We start from the raw sequence: 20,562 nt of genomic DNA on the forward strand, positions 1-20,562 counted from the left end.
GAAGATGTGCACGGTGAGCTGCAGTTAAAAGAAGAATACCGATAACCAGGTATTATTCAGATATTAACAAGGAGGCTAAATCCTCCCTGTTGAGGCTCTGGTGGGAGATATTAAAATGCTATTCAGCAAACGGACTGGATTACATTGATAATCGTGAGCGCTGTTTGCGGGCAGCACTCATAGTGCTCGACGCTGGTTTCCACGGGTGCTCTAAGACTCCCCCGAGCGCTACTCAGATATTACACCTTGTGAAGGACGGGCTTCTCTCCGCTCACCAGTCTCTCCCTACAGATAGCACGATACTTTGCACCCAGCCTGCTGTAAAACCGGCGGCAGTGAGCCGAGCCCGGCAGATGATTCCCCGCAGAGGAACTGGCGACTGCCGCACCGCCAACCTGGCCCAGCCTGGCCCGCCCTGCCCTGAGGGGGCGGCACGGCGCGGCGCGGCGCGGGGGATCATGGCTACCGCTACGAGCGACGAGCGCCGACCGCCTCCCGCGCAGGACGCGCCCCTGGTCCGACCCTCCGCCCCGCCCCGGGCAGGCAGCGCCTCGCGTGCTGCGGCAGCTCCTCAGCGGCGTCTCCTCAGCGGCGTCCCCTCAGCGGCGTCCCGCGGCTCCCTCGGCGGCCATGCGGCTCCTCACCGGTGCTCCCTGCGCGCTGCAGGCGGTAGCGCTGCTCCTGCTTGTCCCCGGCTCCCGTGAGTAGCGGCCGCGGGGGGACGAGTGAGCGGGACGGGCACAGCGGGCAGCGCCGCCGCCGCCGCTGCTGCTCCCCTCCGCCGTGCCGGAGGCGGCAGCCGCGGTGCAAGCTGCCCCCGCGACCCCGTGTGGGCCCTGCTGCCGTCCCGTGGCTGCTGCCACGACTTGGTGGCCGGGAGCGGGGCCGGGGGGGCGGGCCGAGCCCTGGCTGCCCCGCCGAGCGCCCCTTCTCTGGGGTGACCGGCTGCGGGGAAGTCCGGTGGTTTGCTGGTTTTTTTCGTTCCGCCCCCTCAAGCAAGAGCTGAGATTGCACCGTGCACGTGGCCGGTTTCTCTAGAGCGGACCCTGTAACAGAAACAGAGGGGCTTAATATTCAGGATGTCTTTGAAGTAGAAACAATAATTTAAAAAAAAAAAAAAAAAACCGAGCGTTTTGGGTTTTGGGATGGGTGTGTGAATGTTTGCACGCAACAGAGTGGATGCACAAACATGCTCCGCTGCCGGCCATGCTCACCCCCAAGATCACCCACTGCTCCTCTCTTCCATCCACCTGTGCCTGCGAGTGTGAGCAGGAGGCGGGGAGGAGGCGTGCGGCATGGCAGGAGATGTCCCCCAAACCCTGCAAGTGTCCCAGGGCGTAGAGGAAGGACCTTACCCTGGTAGGTGGCCAGAGGAGCGGGGGAAGCCATGGTGCCCCAGAGAGGGCTGGGCTGGAAGGAAGTGCTTTGCTTACCCTTCTTGATGCTGTTCTCTGAGGCATGCTGCAACTGTGGCAAGTGGCTTTTAATAGTTTTGGGGTCATCATGGCGTTGCTGTTGGGACAGATTGTGTGTTTTGTTGTGTTTTTGTCAAGCACTTGTAGCAATGCCTCTTTTTGTGGCCGATTTTAGTAAATGCATGGCCTCCTGTTTTCTTGTGCTTTAACTCAGGTGGTAGAAGACCAGATTCAGAGGATAATCGTCAACATGCACTCAGATAAAATAAGAGATACAAAAGTCTGAGCTGCCAGAGTTGCCTTTTCAGAAGACTGAAATGCCCCATACAGTGCCCCACAATTTTCCAGACTAAAGAAGCCAAAAGATAGGTACCAAAATTAACCTGCCGTAGTGTTCGGGAGTATCAGTCGGTTCAGCAGTGTTAATACACTGTTGTTTAATCTGGTGAAGCTATAATATAAATTGATACCAAAAAAAGTGAAATGAGGAATGTAAACAGCTTTATAATTACCCTTTCACAAAAAAGCTTGCTTTTTTCCAAGAAGTTTATCAGTAACTGTTTACTGCTTTGCTAAGATATTATGGCCTCCATTTTATGATAGACTGCCATTTCATTTGATATAAGATTGGCCTGATCTGTCTTTCATCATGCCACTTCCTGAGTGCGTACGCTGGTTTAACTCGGTGTACAGTCAGTGCTGTCTCTGGGGCAGGGATGATCTCATCTGACTTTTGACAGTCAAATGTAGTCCTTCCTCTATATGTGTATTTGTTGTCTAGACTCTTTAATGTTGAGAGAAGTTGTGCCCTTTTAAGGCTCAGTCAGCTTATCTATTGAAGTATCTTTTTCTTCTGCCTTGTTACTCAGAAACTTCCAGAAACTACTGCTGAGATTTGTGTTGGGTTCAGCAAAAGTTAATGCTTCACTAATGAACACTACAGACGAAAGTGAAACCCATCAAATACCCAAATCAAATGTGCAAAAAGAGACAGTGGCAGTACATTTGTCCTCACTCCAGTTAAGATTTTTGGGCAAGCTGGTTATTTCAATATAACATTCTTTTACTCTGCTGGAAAGTTTATTTCTATGTGTCAGTCAAGTTAGTGAAGAAACATCACCAAAATGTTATGGTTTAGGAAAAATTCTTCCCGCTATTATGAAAAATCCAGCTGGTTTCCTGATGTTGGAGGGAGTAAGGAGAATCCACGCTCCCTGCAGGAAGCTGCCCTTGCTCCCTTCCTGCTCTGTTCAGAGAAGATAGCTAGCAATGTCTTCCGAGAGCTTACCTGTATACAGAACTACTTGCAGCACAAAAAATGAGCAGCAGCCTCCAGACCTGAAAACAGGCATGGCGTTTTGATTCCAGTGTATCTCCATACTTCTCTTAGTTTCTTGGATGACGGCAAAAGATGTAGTATTTTTTCAGTCTCAAATTGACCAGCATTGAGAATCGGTTACATGGGTCTGTGTTATTTCCTTAAGCATCTGTGTAATGGTGTTTACGCTGTTCTTTGCAAGATTGTGAGATAGATTTCACAATGTTAAGGCATGAGGGCCTGTCCAAAAAGTTGCTGAGATAATCCTGCCCTGACCTCTGACTCAGGATGAAGCAATAACCTTCTTGGTAGCTCAAAAATGCCACTTCAAAAATAAATAAATATCAAAAGACCTTGTAGAGTCAAAGGGAAAAGAAATATAAAGTTTCTAGATAGCACTAGTTTTAAACCAACAAACGCAGAATGGCTTGGGCATAAAACTCACCTACTTACGTGCTATGTATCAAACTTGAGAAGATGCCCAGACAGAATTTTATATATGATTTTTGAAATGTCCCTGAAATGAATGTGTGAAATTGTGCTTATTAAAGATGTGAGTTTATACACCAGCATCTTTTTGCAACATGAGGTTTAGTTAGACTAGACATAAGCCCTGCAAGTCCTTAGAAAAGTGTTTGTCTTAAATGTGAATGTGGGAGTGGGAAAATTGACCTTTGTCACATGTGGGGAATTCAATGATTAGTGCCACTCATCAGTGTATGGGTCTTCTACCTGGCTTCATCTACAGAGAATAGTAATTTGGTACGTGCCTGAGCTGGAGACTACAGGTTCATTACAGGTTTGTGGGTGTTATCCACTGTGTTGATTTTTTGCAGGATCTGGCAAAATCAAGTCCATTTAAAATCTCGTCCTGTTCGTTTTCAACAAGTATTGGAGCTATCCCTGTCACTTACCCTGCATCTATCTATGTGTTTAGCACAAGCATAGATCTTCAGCTTCTGAATGCCACTATAAAGTTGGAAGAACTGGCCTGATTTTGTCCTTTTGCAAGTTTGCTTATCCAAATTCTCTCCAACTCATGACCTTTTTACACACTAGAGCAACCAAACTGCAAGAGGCCCTGGAAGTGCTCGGTGTCCCAAACTGTGCCGTAGCGTTTCACAGGAAGCATGCTTGCCTTCAGATACACCCTGGCCAGCCACAAGCAGTTGTGTTTTCAGATGCGTCTGCACCTGACCTTAAACAGGAAAACAGAGTTATCTGACAAAAATGTTGTTGATCCCCTTTGCCTGTCCTTTTCCACTGCTTTGATGCATTGTTTTAAGTCAGGTATTTCCTTGGTTAGATTCTGTTTTGTCATGCAAAATGAACACGGAGATCCTTTTTTGTTTTTCTTTTTTCCTCTCCCTCTCTCCTCTGGATCGTGGTGGGAGCAAGCATCATCACAGTTTCTCTACTCACGATTTGTAGGCCCAGTATTGCAACTAATCCTGTGTCCTGAAGAGCTTTACCTCTGCTTGTGCAGAGGACCTTCTACACTGCAGCTGGCTGCTGGCTTTCTCCCCGCTTCCTTCCTGTACTCACGTGTGCACCTGGGTCAGCGCAGACTTCTAACCCTTGCACTTCTGCTCCCCGGAGAAGGCCAGAAACCCTCACTGTTTCGCTTTGGGCTGGTTGCGCCCTCGAATGAGGGTCTCCAGTTGTTGTCAGAGCCATTGCTGTGTAAAAGGGTGTGCGGCTTTTCCCTTTGCCTTAACCCAGGACGTCCTTCCCACCTCCCTGGCTGTAGTCTACTGCTGTCTCTGCAGTGATACACGTGGCTTTGAATACAAAACCACAGTCTGAGGATAGAGAACGGTTTGGGCATAGTGTTGTTTTATGATTTTCTCACCTGTCCCATTCACTGCCACGTGTTCAGGTGTGGTGTATGCTTATGCAGCATCCCATATTAAGATGTATTTGTATTCTGGAGCAGCTGCTTGTGATCCAAATTAAGAAACTTATCAGTGCTTGGGGGTTTTTTTTTGAGGCGAGGGGAGGGGAAAGTTGTATGTTTTAAGCTGGATGAGGTCCTTGATGTCTTTCAAGGTGTGTAGTCCAAGCTGATCTGAACTAGGACTAAACCAGTCCTGTCTTCCACCTCTGGTTCCTGCCCCTCTCTTTCATCTAATCTTACAGGGATGCCGTTCTGTGCAGCAAAAACCACTGTGTGCTGTTGGGGAGGGGGGTAACATCAGTTTTCTGTTGGCTGAGCCTCCTCAATCAGATCGTTAAATGCAGAGGGATTAGTTCTGATGTAGATCCCTTTCTGCAAAATTGGCTCCTTCCTGGGGAAGCTTAGCTTAGCTGTGTCCCACTCTCCTTTTTTGTGTGTTTGTATTCTCTTTTGTGTGTTTGTTTTCCCTAAGCTCCCTAGTTAAACAGTCTAACATATCTTGCAGTACTGTCCTCAATCTTGAAATTGCAGGGGTAAGATACAGTGAGTGGTTTGTCATTTGTATTTCCAAACTTTGCCATTCTGAGATCTTTCTTCATTAAGGTTTCATAACTACAAAGAAAATGCCTTACTTCTGTGACAGTTTAGTTCAGGTTATTTGCTTGCCTTTAACAGAATATTGTTATAAGTGATAAAACTAAACTCTGCTTCACAAAGGCAGAATCCAGAACTGATCCTCTTGCATGCATGTTAATACCAAACTATTTATTCTGTGTGATTTAACTTTAAATCTTACCACTTGCATATAGGCCAAGCCTGAGGACAGAGTAATCGGGCCTCAATTAGTCTTTAGGGTATGATGATATTTCACCAGATGTGTGCTCCTTCTTCGTCCCACTCCTCACCTGCCAAATGCTCAGCACATACATTAATATGCTGTTAGTCCCAAACTAAGCAATGCAACTTCTTAGTATAGCTTTTTGTCTTACCATGCTATTCATGTAGGGGCAGAGCAAGCGCTCATCTGCCTGCAAAGGCCTTGCAGACTTTTGAGGAAAGGATGTTTGTGAAAAGTTCTTTTCCTTCTGCTGTAGGTGATGCGGGTCACGTGTTATTACTGAAGGAAGGTGCCTGATTTTCTGCCTTCTACTTCTTTCAGTCTCCTTTCATCTCAAGGAAGAAGAGAAGTTGGGATGGTGATGATGGGGAAGATAAAACTGAGGATGGGAAAGAGTTCCAGTTTATTTGATGACTGGGTAGTGCAAATGTGGGTTTTAATGTGCTAAGAGCAGGCTGTTGCGGTACCATCCTTTTATGTTGTCATTATACCCAGCTCCTGTCCAGGGTAGTTTAGTCATATAGAGGCCCAAAGCAAGAGACAGATGCTGCACTAAAGTGTTTTTTTTCCCCACTTCATAATAATAAAGCACTTAAACCTATCTTATTCTTCTTGTTTTTATGTAGGAAATGAACAGACAAACAACTCCAGCAGTACTATGCCCTTTATTATGACTCCAAACCATAGGTTGCAAGGTAATACTCCTGGCATTTCTGTTGCTGTTCTTCGGTAGCATCAAGAAAAGCAGTATGTATTACTGTATGCCATAAACTGTGCTATAATAGTTTTCCCTTTATTTTATTTTATTGAATTGTGAACAGCTGTAGGGCTGATGAACAATAGCATGCAAATCAATCCTCCTATCTTTAGGTACCCCAGAGCAAGAGAGAGAGCAGAAATAAAATGGGAACATTTTATGTGTAGAACTAGAAATATCTGCCAACATCAGTTTACAGTTAAAAAGAGAACCACTGGCTCAAGAAGTCTGCTAGACTAGAATTCAGTGCTTTTCAGAAAAAAGCAAGTCACTTTCTCATTTGATTTTTAATGTCAAAATGGAGTGTAGGTCCACCGTGCTTGAGCTTATTGATGAAGTACATGTTTTTTTAGTGTAATTTCATTTTTACTGCATTAAACTGTACACCTTTAAGCATGTGCCCTGCAAAAGGCATATTCCTTGAGTCATTTTTGCACTGTACTACCTCGCTCGTCTCATTTGCTGTTGGCCAACAAGTGGGATGTATAGCCAAGACTCTGCTCATCGACTCACTCTGTCTTGTGTTAATTGCATCATTACTCACACTTGAATTCCAGGCAGTGTACATGGTGGCTTTTCACCTGTATGAGCATGCAGTCCACATCCAGATGTGTTCCCAGGGCTGCAGAAGTAAGAACTCAGAACTTGAGAGAAGCCCGAAGTTATGTTCTAGTTACAGTATTGGGCCAGTGTGGGAGAGGTTTAGCACCAGGCATATCCGTGGTTTACACTGGTATAAAAGTCAGCATGTCCAAGAAAGAATGTGATTGTAATTCCACAATCACAAACTGTTTCTCAAAGGCAATTAAATCTGCAACTTAATATCCCAGGTATGTCAGTATAAGGGTTGTGTGTGCAGTACTCAGTGGTGGGGCTAGCTGGCTATGATTATGGCAAAGTAATTCCCTCTGTAATCCCCCCGCCCCACCTTTGGTAGGTGGTATGAAAGTGTAAATTTGTTGCATTTGTTTTTAAACCTGAGCTTGCTCATAACATGTATGCGGTTGCAAAGAGGGTTGACAAAATTGTTTTAGATTAGACCTTTTCAGTGGTAAGAACAGCAAATCTGTTCAAAGGAAATACACCTGCTACTTGATTCTGGTAGCTGTGTTGCTATTGTCATCTCTGAGGTTATGCACTTTGTTTTCTGGCCGTGTTGAAAAGTGATAGAGCTGCTGGAAGGCACATAGCACTAGCAATGTGGGAAGATGCTGTAAGAGATCAGTTACTTCACAGAAAAGAGTAATCACAGAATGGGCATAGACGACAGTGCAGAATGAAGGGAGGGAAGTATGGGCAGTGACACTTCCAGGAACGGGAGTTAACCGAACAGCCCAGTGGATGTTTGCCAGGAGGAAGAGACCATTAACCTATAAGAAACATTGAAGAGGGATGCAGCAATGAGGACAGAAGTGAGAGTGGGAGGGTGCCTGAAAACCTAGAAGTAATGCGAGTGGGAGGGGAAGGAAAAAAGAGAACTGGAAAAGTAGAAATGAAAGAAAGGAGGGAAGGACAAAACCATTAAGACTGAACTATGGTTTATAATTTAAGTCTTTGGAAGCAGGCACATTCTTAAGACCCTTTTTGTGTAGAGAGAACATAGGCCCACAGAAAGATGTTTCACAGAGTTTTGGAACCATGTGTTCCTAGCATGAGCCCAGTTTGTAACAGAGATGCAGCAAAATTAAAGAAAAGATTGACGTACAGGAATGGAACTGAAATAGAGGAATAAGAACTGAAATAAAGGAATAAAAACTAGAAAGAAAAAAAAAACACAGTGCTTAAGAAAGTTAGGGACAGTATGGCTGATACAGCAACTGGAATACAGCATGACATAGAAGTGGAAGAGAGCAAAAATAAATGTGAAGAATTCAGATGTAGACCATTTGGGCAGTGCTCTGCATATAGTGTAACTATGTTCTTACTGCACTGAGATCTGGAAGCATTTTGCAGAGGGATAAAACCATCTGCTTTGGGATGGAATACTATCTACTCTATTCCCACTTATAGCCTGAAAACGTGGATACCCTGAGAAGAGTATTGTGTTGTGGGTACTTTAATTATAGTATGTCAAAATGAAATTTAATAATACTTGTTTTCTTTTTTCCTTGAAGACAATAGCAGTTCATCCAATCCCACTGTTAGATCATCTGCACAATCTACAGCAACATCTGCAGTAGGTATGTATCTGTTCATCTGTCCGTTACTATGAACTTAGAAGCTATCTTCAAACCTACCCCAGATCATACCAAATTCTAAAGAAATATCCATCAAAAGTGGGTATTTGAGAGAGGCATTATCATTTTAGGGCTGGGAGGCAACATGTAAAACAACTCTGAAATGAAGCTACGCTGTTTTTTCTAGTTTAGGTAGCATGCTTCATTCAGTAGAAGCAATGACATTTGTGATGCCATTGAAAAACAGGAATCAAAATAAAACTTCAAGAAATAATTGAAAAAAGTTGGTCTTTTTAATGTTCATTCTTTGTCTCTAAGTAAATTTCTTCCATCTTCATGGGGTAAAGATGAATAGGTTGTTGTGCAAACAGCGCACATACATTTAATGTTACTTCACATTAAACAGATTTAGTGTATAATGAGGTCCTGGGGGCTTGAGTTTCAAAAGTAAGACTCCATTTCCTTTTAGGTAGGAGTCATGACACCTTATACCGTAGAAAATAGTCCTTATAGAGCTCATAGCACAAAACAGTGGAGTTCAAGCAAGACATGAGTGGCAAGTGTGGGACAATCTGTTCCGGGTACTTCTGCATTGTTCTAGCACTACCCTCTTTCCTTCACAACTTGGCAAATGAACTGTAGGTAAGAACGATTTCCCAAGGCAGCAGTGTTGCAATCGTGATGCTCCAACATAAATAACATACTTACAAAACACATCTTTGTAGAAAGATGTAATAGCTGTGTTAGATCAACTAGTAGAGTTTGAAAGCAGATATTTAACCTGGGACACAAACAAACAGTTCATCTACGTGGATTTGTAGTGTTCCAACCATTGCCTATGTCAATGTGAGATTATTAAAAAAGAAAATTCAAAAAATAATTTTCTGGAAGAACTGGCATGGGCATATTTCACCACATTAGAAAAGACTGGATAAGAATTAGTGTCATGCAGTTGTTCAGTCTGTGATGCACAGTTAGAAGGTTGTGTCTGAGAGAAGAAAAGCTAGTTCCATGCATGAAGAGAGTCTCCTTTGTGCTAAGAGCCATGTGAAAGCAGGGCAGAAATATTGTGCCTACCCTAAGATACTTTGTGTGTTTGTGGAGTTTTATGCTGATCCTAAGGTCCCAGCTATGTAATTCCATTTCCAGTACAACTCTTGCTTTGTGTCTCTGTAGTCTCCAGATAACCCCTGAGCTACCAGGCTCAGAAGTTGCTTGTTATTCATTTAAGAATAAAGTACTCACCAGGAAAAAAAAAAAAAAAATCTCTGCAAAGACCTTTTGATAGCAAGGAAGTGGTGCAGTGTCTCATTCCTTTGCCTGCAACATACCAGTTTAAGCACGTCTAGCTTGGAAAGTGGAGAGAGTTTTGTAATCCCCTTGTTGCCTTAAGGCCTTCCCCATGTGTAAAGCCATTGTTAACCACAGGTTTTTCACCCACCCTCTGCTCCAACCCTGACTGCGGTTTTTTTGCAGAGGTCTGAGCTTTACTATGTCGAGATAATAATACTAAAAAGAGGCCTGAGCCCTTTACTGTTAGGCACAGTACAAACCTAACAGACAGCTATGCCTTACTTCACACCGTTTATGATTCACGTTCTTCTCTCTTTTTTTCCTTCTTTTTTTTTCTTGTTTGAAACTTCATACATTTTGAGACAGTGTTCATCCATTTTGATTATCTGTCTCAACCTCTTCAGAATAAAGACTACTGGATATATGTACTTAATTTATGTACTTGGTTTTGCCTAAAGTCTCTGCCTTTTTTTTGGAAGCTTTTCATGGCTGAAGCAAAAATCCATTTCATTTAATCATTTTCCATGCAAAGGAGAGTATTTATTTTAGGAAGAGCGTTTAATAATAATCATTTTGTATGTTAGCACGGTGCTCATATGTTTGTTCTTGATTAATTAGAACACTAACGGAGTAGTGCATGTTGCTAAGAATTCTTATCTTTACGCTATATATATGGTTAGTTAACTCATGCAGTCTGGGTTTGTTTAGTGTGATGTTTGGTAAAGCCCAGCTGGTCTTTTGGGGGAAAAGTAATTAGGGAAATAGAAGGTAAAAGGACAGATGTTGCTATCAAATGTTCTTTCATCTTAATTCTATTGGTAAAATAGCACAGGTAAGATTTTTCAAAACACAGAACAACAGATTGGTGCCCAATTCATGTCAGCTTCCCAAATTCTCCAGCTGCCTCCCGCTGATGTTTTGCAATAACTTATGCTAAATACATTGTGAAAGATAAGTCTGTAGGAGATTAACCAAATTTTACTCTTAATATAAATGTTACATCACCAAGTGCTGTAATCTTGATAAAGTAAGAAAAAAGGATTGCTAGTAGGAAAGAGGGGAAAAAGTAATGTACAAATTTGCTGAAATTCCTCGTGATAGCTGCTTGGATATTTTTTGTGCTGATTCAGATTTTCTGTATGGTAATTTAATGCCTGTGGAATAAGTACCATTTTTGTGTAACATCATTTAATAATGTTACACATGGAACCATTAGCCATTATATTGCTCAGAAACACAAACCAGTTTGACTCTCAGAAATCATGTCTCAAAAAAAAACCCCTAAACCCAAACAAAAAAACAATAAAAAAAGAAAACTGGCTGGTTGACACTTGCATGCAGATTTGTCTGTCTTTCCTTTTGATATCTCTTACATTAGGAATGAGTTACCAAGTGTGGTTTCATGTCCTGTGACTGTAGATGGTTTCCATATAGACATTTCCTTGCTTATTTCCTACAGTGAGGAACCATTTGATATTTATAGATGATTGTGCCTTTGAGGAGTTTACCTGACAGTATTAAAATGTGCACTGAATGTTATCTAATGTATTTTACACATGCTTCATAGAGGAACTGAATTTCCTAATTGTAACAAGGTAAGCACATGAGTACAGTACTCCAAGTGTTCCATTTCAATGAATGTTCATTTCAAAGTGTTTCCTAGGGTTATGGCAAAATACAACAATAACATCAAAGAACAGGAAAATAAGTAACATTTACTAGAGGGACTGTATTGGGCTGTTTCAGTAGTTTAAGTGTTAAATGTCGCAGAAAAGTGATGTGTAGGTCAGTTGCTTTCTGAATGCTTACATTGTTGTATTGTTTGGCTTTTTTAAGTTTTTGATGTTCACATCTATACTGGAAGCAGTGATACTTAAGTCTCAGCAAAGACATAGTCTCTGTGTGGCTACTCATGTTTTAAACCACACTTACAAGAAGATCATTCTATAGAAGCATTTTAGATGCTGTACCAAAAAAAAAGCAGAAATTTAATATCAAGTTTACTGTGGAATTAAGATGAAACTACCTGTTCTTTAATTGTTCTAGTTTCAGATAATTTCATGAAATCATGGGTATAATAAGACATTGGAATGTCCACAATGAAAAGCTTTCATGGCGTTTAAAATTAACCCAGCTTGTGTGAGGTTATGGAAATTATAGTACAGAAGTAGACAACTGCAAAGGGAGCTTTTTCTCCCTAAAATTCCTTCATACATAAAAGCTATTTGCCTTATACTGGTTGGTTAGAGAAATGTTGGTTGTATAACAGGCTCGTGTTTCTTGTTAGCTCCTTCTTAGAAAAATAAGTAATTATTCTTAAGATCGTTCTAGCTGGCTGCCTCCTACTAGGGTTCTAAGGATTTTGCTATAAGTATCAATCTGTATTATTCTTGAATTTTGTTTCATGTTCTTTTTATTGTGAACTTTACTGCTTTCTGAGGAGGGAAGGGGAAGTGTTAGGTAAAAGTAGAGTAAAAGTTGAAGACGTTAGGTGTCAATTAAACTTGTGAAATAGAATTCCAATCTTTGTTTTAACCTTGGCAAGACAGCTTACTACTAAATAAATGATACAAGCTAGCAGATTTACTTTAGTGCAGCTTTTATCACGTGTGGAAAACCTTTTGAACCTTAAGTTTAACACATATACAGAATTTTCTCTGGTAAGTTTAATATACATGCAGCCTTAGCAAAGCCAGTGTTTCTTTCAAGAGTAAATTAAAGATTAAATCATTACTAAAATGGGGGGAGGGGGAGTGTGGGTGTGCATTTTCATGCAAAATCAGTTCTTATTAGAAAAGCTTAGTTATCTGAAAAGTTGGGTGCTTCAAATGGAGTTATTTTTGATCCAGAATTGTATTACATTTTAAAATACTGTAAGTTGGGTGTGATTCTATGGAATTGGACAGTAATATCCAAAAAAATTTGACCCTAAAAAGTTATCAGATATTATCCAGGTTCTCTTTACAGCCTTTCCTTAAAAGCATTCCTGACCTCAAGCCCCAGAAATCAGAAGTTAGGCCTTTCCAAAGGAAATGTGTAGGGGAAGAGTCTGTATGCAAGCCTAGATATCCATGCAGTGGCATTTTCATTGTTATTCTGTCATTCTGTTTGGGCATGATAAATGCTATATTATTGAGTGAGTATACACTTGATTATTTTTATGTATTTTTCTGCGTGCTATCACAAATAAAAATTTCCCAGGTATGTCCGCTAGTACTACTCATCTGACCAATACCAGTCAGCCCACCCACACCACTGTGCCTGTCACCCTGACAACTCAGCCCACCAAAACCAGCCAGACAACAGGATCCACCACAGCTTCATCAGTCACTTCATCGCAATTCAATATTACGGTGGTGACCACTTCCAAGATTTCTTTCACTTCTGTAACAGGTGAGTTCACACTTCAAGAAGGTCATAAAGGCTTGTATATATGCTGACGTGTTGTACAGTTGTAGAATTGTTAGTTTTACAGAAGTAAAACGAAGGTATTCGCGTGCTGAAAAACAAGAGGAAGGTGAGGTTTTTTTATTAAGCTGTCTATAATCACAGCATCACAGAATGGCAGGGGTTGGAAGGGACCTCTGGAGATCATCTAGTCCAAACAATTGCTCTGAGCACTCCACTTACTTAATAAGGCTTTGCTTAACCTGAGAGACCTGACGCATTCAGGAAAAAAAATAAAATGCAAGTGGTCTGAACCAGCAGCCACCAGCAAGGAGATTAACAGTGTTTGCAGAAAGCCTGGTTTTTGAATACAACTTCTGTATTTGTTCAGCTCTCCTTTCTACAGGTTACTTGAATTAATCTTTAATACTTTCTTTTCCACAGCTGACCTGTGGCTCCTGGCTCAGTAGAATGACAAGGTTCTGTTAGTCACATTTGTAGCAATGTAATGAATTTTATCCCTAATGGAGGATAGAGTATGACTATGAGTGAGTCACAATTCATGTAAAAGTTGTCAAATGCAGTTTGACAGTACCCTTGAATACAAAACCAGTAAGTGTAGAATTCAGTATTTCCTTGCGGTTAGCTGCTTGTTCATGTCACTTCATGCTTACACTTCTGAACAGATCAGGGTTGCTCCCATGTCAGTGAAGTGTTATTGGGTAGGTGGAGCTGTCATCAGCAGAACTCTTACTTGGCCACCTCGTGCTCCCTGTGGCAAGTACAAATAGAGATGGGCACAGACTGGGTATTTTGGTGGGAGTTTGTAGCAGATAAAACCAGTTTTCACACAGAAACTACTATGGCTTATCTGAGGTCATGTTATCTATGTCAATATTTGTGTTGGGCTGCAGAGCTGATCTCACTTGGAAGGTGAGGCGTACGATTCCATGAGACAAGGTAAAGCAATCCAACAGCCCATTGCCACCACAAGTATTTTACTCCCACCACGTAACTATACTGACTGACTGGTGGTTGTTGGACCGCTCTGCAGGCTGACTCAGTACGCTCATCTGACTGAAAGCAACTTCCTTTTCTGCTTGGGTTAATTTCGGACTAGCTTAGGGAGTTAAATTGGCTCATGGTGGGTATGAAAAACACTGGAACTGGCCTAAGAAGGGCAGGAGGCACGTGTAGGGAAGGAGGAGAGAGCAGGGGGGGAAAGAGGGAGATGGAGAGGGAGAAGAGGAAATCAGTCTTTCAGAGACAGCAAGCAGTTGGATCAGCTCTTCCTGCATTACCAGAATCTGGCACTTAAAAACAGAGCTGTAGGTTTCAGTGTGCTTGGCTGGACTCTTGCCAGTTGTTCTACATTAAATTTGTCTCCCATGGTCTTTAGACGAAATGTCAGTGGGGAGGGCAGGATACAGAGGAGTCCCTTGAAACACAATTTTGCAAGCTCTGTATAAAATGCCTTTTGCTTTCTTTGCAGCTACATCAACATCTGAGGCTGTCATAGCCAAAACCTCCAGATTTGATGCGGGCAGTTTTATAGGTGGCATTGTGCTGACACTTGGAGTCCTAGCTATTCTCTACATTGGATGCAAAACCTATCACTCTAGAAGAGGCATTCAGTACAGAACGATGTAAGTTCACAAGGGATCATCCCTTGACAGTTTATTACTTGCTTGAGGGGACCAAGGACAAACAACACAAGGAGAATGAACTCTGATACATAAATTTGTTTAATGTACATAATATTAATATAATTAAAGAGATTTAACTGTGATATTTTGTCTTTCACCAACTATTTCTCATGCCTCTCTTCTGTGTGGGTTTTTTCTCTCATCTATTATATAATATCATCCTGGTTTTTTAGAGGATCCTTGTCCTTTAGCTATTCCATGAATAGCTAACGTTTCCTTGAAAATATTTCCTTGAAATGTTTGCTGCAATTTGCAAGACTTGTGGTTCTTCCTGACACTTTCTCCTAGACTCTATTTGTCTATTCACTCTTTAGTGTTTTCCTCCCCCTTGCCATCAATTTTCTTGTAGAAGCTCTGTTACCTATGTGACACCTTGTTGAAACTCCGTTACCATCTCTCTTGTATCACTTTTTATGTATCTTGAAGTCTGGTTTGAGCAGCCAGTTTTAAAGCCAGACATCTAATATTCCACACTCTTAAGCCACCACTGTTGAATTGATTCATTTATTTATTGTCACAGAGAACATTCAAAGGCAATATGGCCATTATTCACATTTTTAAAAGCACAGTATTTGATTGTTGTCAATATGTGAACTCAAACTTTTGCCCCACCTCGCAAAATACGCAGGCCAAATGGTTGGTTTCTAATACTTAGTTTTCTCTGTTATCTTCTTCTCAGCTCCAGAAACTTGTCTGTAAAATTGTATGCACTGAACCTGCTTTAAGTACTTTTCACAAGTCATAGAATCTTAAGGTTGGAAAAGACCTCTAAGATCATCAAGTCCAGCCGTCAACCCAACACTACCGTGTCTACTAAACCATGTCCCGAAGTGCCACATCTACAGGTTTTTTGAACACCTCCAGGGTTGGTGACTCCACGGCCTCTCTGGGCAGCCTGTTCCAATGTCTGACCACTCTTTCGGTGAAGAAATTTTTCCTAATATCTAATCTAAACCTCCCCTGACACAACTTAAGGCCATTTCCTCTTGTCCTTTCACTAGTTACTTGGGAGAAGAGACCAACACCCACCTCACTACAACCTCCTCCTCATGGAGATCAGGTTGGTCAAGCAGGACCTGCTTTTCGTGAACCCATGCTGGCTGGGCCTGATCCCCTGGTTGTCCTGCACCTGCCTGGTGAGCGCACTCAAGATGAACCGCTCCATAATCTTCCCCTGTACCGAGGTCAGGCTGACATGCCTGTAGTTCCCCGGATCCTCCTGAAATGAAATGAGAAGTAGAATTCATTTAACCAAATACAGGCATCTGCATGTGAATTAGTCTTTTCATATTATTCATATTACTCTAAAGTAGGGTAAATCTGTCAGATGAATTGGCCTATCCATGTGTTTTTGTATTCACTTACTGTCAGGGCAGCTAAGATAAAGCCTGTGCTGTGGATGTTGAAAGGTACAGGCTGGATCCCACCCAAAGTCACTCGTTTATTCTGTGTACACCAGTGACTTTCAACCTTCTTTGAGCTGCAGGCTGCTGCTGTTTTCACGGTGGAGCGTAGCTGCTGCACAGCAAATGCAATGTTGAGAGTAAGCTTGCTTTTCTTAGTTATCTTTTCAAGACCCTTTAGAAGTTGACACTGGGCTTCAGACAGTCTGTAGACTACAAGTTGAAAAGCACTGATTTAAACAGATTCTCTGCCACCAACTTCTTCCAGGCAACTGGTTTCTCTCCTCTATGATACCAGACTGAGGGACAGGAGGTAGTAGGTCCAGTCTTGTCTTGGGTATGGTTCTTCTTTGTGGAGCTACTCTGTTCCTCTCCTTTGCAGCATTCAGTTCGGAGAGTCCAGTCAGACATCTATGATTTTGACTTCATCTTGTGTCTCACCCCTTCTGTAGGGAATAGTTCAATCTAAATTGTACCATCTCATTTGCCATTTACACTCAGCTCTACTTCCAGACTTCTAGACTTGCATCCCCTTGTCCCATGTTTAGTTTAAGAACTGAGAATTCTTAAAACTAGTTTGCGTTTCTTCTTGCTGTTCAATATCATCCATCTCAGTTCAGAAGCTTGTTTTAAATGAGGTGATGTCATTAGACTTGTTGGGATGCTAGTGTTTAGGCCTTGTGTTTTCTCTCCATCTTGACTTTTGCTTGCTGGTCATGGAATTCAACCCGTCCCTGCTGCGCATGTTTACCCGCAGTAGTGTTTGAATGGATATTGTAGAATTCAGATCAACAGTATCTTTAAAACAAAAGAAAACTGTTGCTGAGCTTGTAAACAGTCTTTGATTAGCTGTTACTACTGGATATACATAAGATAGGATAAAAATATCTGAGCAACAGCTGATCTAAAAATATGTACTTGAATGAAATGCGAAAGCCAAAATGTTCATAACATGAGTAAAGCTGGAGGAGTGTTGGCAAAATGAAATTGTTCTGTTAACTTCAGGCTTGGGTCAGAGAGGACTGTAACTCCCAGATCAATGTGCCCTTAGCCCCTCCCAGCAAGGCCTCTTGACAAAGTAACCTTCTTAACAGCAGCTGGATTGCTGTTTCTCATGTTGACTGTTGCTTGTACTGCAGAACATTAATTACTGTGTTTCTGTTACAGTGATGAACATGATGCCATCATTTAAAGAGACTTCAGGGAAGACAATGTTGGAAACCCATCCCATCACAGCTGTTGTAACTTAGGTCTGAAAGAGTTCCTTTCATAAAGATGATCACAGTCTCTAAACCCATCTTGGGTGTGATCCTGCAGAATGTTGAGAAGCTCTTTTAACATCCTGATTTTTTTTGTGTTGGCTTTCATAAGAAGACGAACTCAGCACTTTGTAGAGACAGTATTTTCTTTTTCCAGTATTTGTAACCAAATTTAAAGAAGCACACATACTGAGTCATTTTAGGTATACACACAAGTCTCTGAAATAGCTAATTACTAGCACAGTGGATCTCATCATTGCAATTCTAAGTAAGTTCAATTATTTCTCACACACTGTGTAAATCCAGTGTGTTCCATAATGGATATAGTAGGTTAAATAGGACACCGTGGAGACCAGGCATAGGTTTTTGCAAGTAAAATATTTTTTTTCTACTATTTTGTATTAAATTGTATTTATTTTGAAGTTTGATGTGAACTTTAGTTTAGAAATTTTGGGATTTGAACAATTCAGTTAATTTTTATTAGGCTATAAAGGGACATAGTTTGCTAACTGTATAGAAGGTGATAACAAGTACTTTAAACTTCAGTCATTAGCTCACCAGTGACCTGCAGAGACTTTCCTTAACAGGCTATACAATAAGCCTAGCTGCAGGAAGCAGGGACAGACTGGAGATACCCATCCACAACCCTTTTCTCTAAGGGGGTTCTTACAGGAAAACAGACTATGCGAGCCATAATTTCTCTTTTCAACATGTCCTAATGAAGCATGTGCAATTGAAGATAAAATTAAGATAGAAAAAAGTAATTGCACCATCATAAATACTATAAAATATGAAAATTGCTTCTAAAAATTGGCTTTTAAATTGAATGTAGCAATCACCTCACTCTTGGTTTTTATTATTAAGCTGTATGCAATGTTTTAGCAGCATCTGATAAGCACTGAAAGTTACACAGAGGAGTGGAAAATCTGTAAGAGCATTTTAGAAGAATAAAATTGCATTTTTTTACAACTGTTTTCAGAACTTGATACTGCTGCACACGTGTACAGAGGTCTGGTCAAAAATGCCCTGAAGGCAATGGGGCATCCCTCAGAAGGCCTTTAGATGAAGGCCCAAATACACTGGGGGTCCTGTGCAAGATGCTGCTTCTGTATCGCTTCTGCATTTACACAGAGGTAAACCTGCTGACTTCAGTAGATGGGCTCCTGATGTACACTGGCATAAGGAGAACTAGAGCAAGCATCAGGAGACACAGGCCTGCATCCCTTGTGTCACTGAATAATTGTTCGGTCCTGCTCAGGCTTCACTTGTAGACCTCTCCCTGGTGAAGAAGGTTAGTGTGGTGGGACCTGACCATCTTGGTTACTGCTGGCAGTAATCCATCACGCAGGGTACAGATGGGATGTGTGACAGCTGAGGAAGGTCACAGGAGGAACTGCATGTAGGCTGGGGTACACCACATCAGGGGAGATAAGACTACAGCTCTGCCATGGGTTAATTTTTTTGTTGAGCAATAGTTTATTCCGACATGCAGTGTTAAAGTGGCTGTATGGATGGGATGTTTTTCTCCTTTTTCACATGGAGCAGTAAAACTGTTGTGTCTGAAGCACAGCCAACTCCAGCAAACCATGGCTAATAAGTAGTCTTAATAGCACCGGCCATGCACCTGAAATGGGGGTAGCAGGGCTGTTTTGGTTTTTATTGAGATTGAGGTACAGAGGGAAGAGTGATTTGAAGTAACTTTTGTGATTTTTCTTAATTGCATTGTTTGGTGGAAAATTTCTGTTGTTGACTTGGAAGAGTTTGGAAACAATTCTTCCATAGAACTGCAATTCCTTATTTTGTAGAAATTAAGAAAATTAAGTGCAACTTAATTACTGGGATTGTCTCACCTCTGTTGTACAGATGAATAAATAAAATCAAATCTTTGGAGTTACTATATCAATTTCAGTTGGATTTTTATTTTATTAGATGGATTCATAATTCCCTCAACCCTATTCCATAGTCATAACTATTATAGCGGCCTTCCAGTACCTAAAGGGGCCCACAAGAAAGCTGGAGAGGGACTGTTTACAAGGGCATGGAGTGACAGGACAAGGGGTAATGGCTTTAGGCTGAAGGAAGGTTGATTTAGATTAGACATAAGGAAGAAATTCTTTACTGTTGGAGTGGTGAGGCAGTGGAACAGGTTGCCCAGAGAAGTTGAGGATGTCCCCCTCCTTGGAAATGTTCAAGGCCAGGTTGGATGGGGCTTTGGGCAACGTGGTCTAGTGGAGGGTGTCCCTGCCCACGGTAGGGGAGTTGGAACTTGGTGATCTTTGAGGTCCCTTCCACCCAAACCATTCTATGAGTCTATTGAATAAGAAGTGTTCACCATATATACTTTTAAATGCTAGAATACCAGACCTAGTGCATTTTTGCCCCACTCAATCATTTGTAATGTATTTTGTAATCTTGTTACTACAATAAAGTAAAATTATATGTTTTAAGATTTCAGAGGTGTCAGTGCAAATATAAAACCTGCCCTCCCTTCAGGTATTTGGATACTAGACAAAGGTGCAATTGATAAATCTTACCTTTAACTTTACATTTGCTTTCCAATAGTAAATGCAAACCCAGCTTTAAGTTACACATATCTGAAGTGGGATGCACCGGACAGCTTTTCAGTGTATCATACTACCACTAAGTGCCTATTTAGGCCTCAGTCTCAGAGGTCGCTACAGCATTGGAACAAGCAGTGGACCTGAATTTAGCTACGCTCTGCACATGTAGAAGGGTTGACTGCATTAAGTAACTGAAATAGTAATTTAGCAGTAAAAATCCTGATTATGTTAATTAAAGATTGACACTTAGTTTCTGTAAGGAAAGTGTATTTGAAGGGGTTTGACACAAGAATCTACCAAATTTTAGACCAATATGAGCTATAAAGCTGAAGTAGGAGCAAAAGACAGAAAAAAGGTCTTTTGTTTCCTAGACTGAAGTCTAGCACTATGCCAGGCAACTGAGAGTAGAATACAGAATATAGAATAGTTGGAAGGCACCTACATGAATCATCTAGTCCATCTAGTCATCTAGTTTCAGGGCTGAGCGAAAGCTAGAGCGTGTTATTAAGGGGATTATCCAAATGCCTCTTAAACACTGACAGGCTTGGGGC

General features: G+C 41.6%; 1 protein-coding gene across 2 annotated transcripts; it reads left to right on the plus strand.

Annotated features, from left to right (window-relative positions):
• The first annotated feature begins 451 nt into the window (after positions 1-451).
• Positions 452-19,347, plus strand: TMEM123 (transmembrane protein 123). 2 transcript variants are annotated; one of them, XM_075742317.1, is made up of 6 exons: positions 452-700; positions 6,095-6,163; positions 8,340-8,405; positions 12,897-13,088; positions 14,575-14,728; positions 17,359-19,347. In XM_075742317.1, the coding sequence occupies exons 1-6, from the start codon at positions 631-633 to the stop codon at positions 17,381-17,383; spliced, it is 576 nt and encodes a 191-aa protein (XP_075598432.1). In that variant the 5' UTR covers positions 452-630; the 3' UTR covers positions 17,384-19,347. The 2 variants fall into 2 exon arrangements, with proteins under 2 accessions (XP_075598432.1, XP_075598434.1); XM_075742319.1 differs by lacking the exon at positions 6,095-6,163 and having other exon boundaries at positions 582-700.
• The last annotated feature ends 1,215 nt before the right edge of the window (positions 19,348-20,562 follow it).

This window comes from Balearica regulorum, chromosome 1, assembly GCF_011004875.1.
Source record: "Balearica regulorum gibbericeps isolate bBalReg1 chromosome 1, bBalReg1.pri, whole genome shotgun sequence".
NCBI lineage: Eukaryota > Metazoa > Chordata > Aves > Gruiformes > Gruidae > Balearica > Balearica regulorum.

What these genes read in the sequence shown, in the direction of transcription:
- TMEM123 (XM_075742317.1), top strand. Translation starts at nt 631, where the DNA reads ATGCGGCTCCTCACCGGTGCTCCCTGCGCGCTGCAGGCGGTAGCGCTG. An exon ending in CCTGCTTGTCCCCGGCTCCC is followed by an intron (nt 701 to 6,094) that starts GTGAGTAGCGGC and finishes GTTTTTATGTAG; the next exon opens with GAAATGAACAGACAAACAAC. An exon ending in TTCTTTCACTTCTGTAACAG is followed by an intron (nt 13,089 to 14,574) that starts GTGAGTTCACAC and finishes CTTTCTTTGCAG; the next exon opens with CTACATCAACATCTGAGGCT.